We start from the raw sequence: 2,807 nt of genomic DNA, 5'->3' as shown, positions 1-2,807 counted from the left end.
GTTACGTTGAAACCAAGCACACCATTGTTTTTCTTGTGACATTACCAATAAGTTTGATGTGTCACATGGCCCTCTTCCTATTGAAAAAACAAAAGTTGTATCCAAGATGGCCGACTTCTAAATGGCCACCATGGTCACCACCCATCTTGTTATTACAGTGTATCCATATAAATGGCCCACCCTGTATAATGGCCTAGTCTGCAAGATCTTCATCTCCCACCTCTAGCAGAGCTATGGCAGCATTCCAAGGGAGACTGGGGACACTGAGTCCAAATAGATCATGTTCAGCATCTCCACTGGTGAAGCTGCTACTCTGAGCTGCGGCTTCAGGGTGTTTGGTGCCTGTTGTGGTGGTGACTCCCAAACTAGATGGTGGACACTGGAGGTAAAGGGAATAATCAGGCTAAAGGAGTCCTATCAGGCTTGGTTAGCCTGTGGGACTTTGGAGGCAGCCGATAGCTACTGACAGGCCAGTGGGCAGCGGCTGAAGCAAAAACTGGGAGGAGTTCTGCAAGACCATAGAAAAAGGCTTTTGGACTGCCTCGGAGAGATTCTAGCAAACTGTGAGGCAACTTGGGAGGGGAAAGATGTGCTTTACCTGCACTGTGTATTATTGGTGGAGCGCTGTTGACTTCGACTGAGGATATAGTTGGGCGGTGGAAGGAATACTTCGAGGACCTCCTTAATCCCTCTGACATGTCTTCCGTAGAGGAAGCAGTCTGGGGATGAGAGGGCCGGTGGCAGTAAATCTGACTTGTTCCCGGCAAGGCTGCTCTTTGCCTTTGTCATTGAACCTGTTCATAATTTTTATGGGCAGAATTTCTAGGTGTAGCCAAGTGGGAGAAGGCTTTTATTCGGGTGGTCTGAGAATCTTGTCTGCTTTTCATACATGATGTGGTTCTGTTGGCTTCATCAGGTGGGGGCCTTATGAAGCCACCCTACCCTCATCTATGGTCATGAGCTTTGGATAGTGACCGAAAGAATAAGATCGCAAATACTAGGGGTGGAATTGAGCTTTGTCTTTGCTGGTGTCTCCCTTAGGGAAAACAACATGTTTGTTTGATATTTTTTCTCTCTATCTGCCCAGCATTCAGATAAGCGAAGAACCTTTGTAACGCAAGTAACAAGATACTTGCAACCGTAAGGTGATTACCGAATTTAACATAGCAATGCTTTACATACCGTGCTACTGAAAAATGTAATGTGATTGCAGTAATGTGTTACTTTGTAATGTGTTACACCCAAAACTGTTTGCAGTTATATTTGCTTTGTCTGCACTGTTTTGACTTTGTATGGTGTTGTTAATGAGTCAGTGTGATCTTGGTGCTCCAGTTTTTCTACTCCGGGTCAGATGGCGTTTCAGTCCACATTGTCCAGATGACCTTCCTGAAGCTGCTAAGTGCCACAGCCAAGCAGATATTCACCTACCACTGCCTTAACTCTGCTGCTTGGCTGCACACCGCCACGTACAACCACGAATACGCACTGCGCTTCAGAAGCAGCGACGGCGAGGAGCTGACATACGAGAACACACATTACATCACTGCACTATACGATGGGTGTCGGGTGAGGAACTCAGACACGCTTTTGAGGATAACTTATTAATTAATGATTTGATTATTTATTTACTTTATTCAATTTCTTTGTCTGCTCTAGACACGCTCAGGGCAGGAGAGGACAGTTTTGGAATTTGACTCTCCGCTGTCCAACACGCTTCCCATCATCGATGTAGCTGTGTCCGATTTTGGAAATAAGAACCAGAAATTTGGTTTCGAAGTTGGCCCGGTTTGTTTCAACGGTTAACAGAGTCAGGGAGTAATTTACAGGGAAAACGAGCCATGGACATTTTTTACATGCAGGGAAAAAAAGAAAAAAAATTGATTCAAAACCACATATTTATAAGTTGATATACCTACAACAGTGTTCCTTCTTCTGTACACACACTCGTTTGCATACTCTGTCCTTCATTCACACAGCCCTGTCATGCATTCTCACTGTGGGCTTACATGCTGTGATTAAGAGAACTGCATACATGTAATGATTGTTAAAAACCCCTCAGCGACACTCATTTTGTCCTCTTTTCGTTTTGAAGGAGTAAGTGGTGCTCTCACAGTTTCATTCGTGTCCTTCTGTTCTTACAAATAATGAGCTGTGCACTCAAATCTCATCCATATGTAGTCACACAGAAGCATGTTTCTGCAACATTCATTCTCCATGTTCTTCAGCATTGTCATCAAACCTCAATTTGTTGTGTTGTTTTTATCTGTTGTTGTTGTAATTTTTCAATTATGCCAATCTGTTATGTCATGTATATTGGAGTTTAATTCATCATGGTGCTATAATGGAGCTCCTTCTGGAGTAAATATTTTTAAAAATGGGTACTGGGGCAGTGCATTTTTTTTCTTTTTTTTCAACATTGCGAAGCCATGTTTAATATTTTTTTCTGCTTAACAAACTGTGGTGTGTGATTGCCTCGAGATCTTCCTATGCATATATGTGTGGGGAAGTGACTGATTAACATATTTTAATAAAAGTACACAATGTACATTTAAGTTAATATGATATTTGTGTTTTTTTTTAGTGAATACATTTGCTTAACAAAGACAACTCCAGGAGCAGCTTTAGGTCTGCAATTTCATAATACATGTCAGTTTGAAACTGTTCTTAGAGCCTGCAGGTGTGTCGGTCTCAGCAAATGTTGATGGTTTCTTATTGGTAACTTGTTTTTTATTTCCTTTAAACTAAATCGCACTCGTGGACACATTTAAAAGATAGAACATGAAAATAAATAAATAAATGAAAACTAA

The 2,807-nt window shown here is 41.8% G+C and overlaps 1 protein-coding gene across 1 annotated transcript in view; it reads left to right on the top strand.

The window, feature by feature from the left end:
- LOC102309810 (collagen alpha-1(XI) chain) overlaps window positions 1-2,557 on the top strand; it is a 46,225-nt gene extending 43,668 nt beyond the window's left edge. The window contains exons 65-66 of the mRNA XM_005946137.3: window positions 1,333-1,566; window positions 1,657-2,557. Of these exons, the coding sequence (XP_005946199.1) occupies window positions 1,333-1,566; window positions 1,657-1,803 (381 nt within the window). The 3' untranslated portion in view covers window positions 1,804-2,557. The remainder of the gene's footprint in view (window positions 1-1,332; window positions 1,567-1,656) is intronic.
- Window positions 2,558-2,807: the final 250 nt, after the last annotated feature.

Source organism: Haplochromis burtoni, unplaced genomic scaffold (assembly GCF_018398535.1).
Source record: "Haplochromis burtoni strain Fernald_Lab_line unplaced genomic scaffold, NCSU_Asbu1 Contig_475, whole genome shotgun sequence".
NCBI lineage: Eukaryota > Metazoa > Chordata > Actinopteri > Cichliformes > Cichlidae > Haplochromis > Haplochromis burtoni.
The sequence above is the reverse complement of the archived record's forward strand: the minus strand, read 5'-3'. Positions and strand labels throughout refer to the sequence as shown.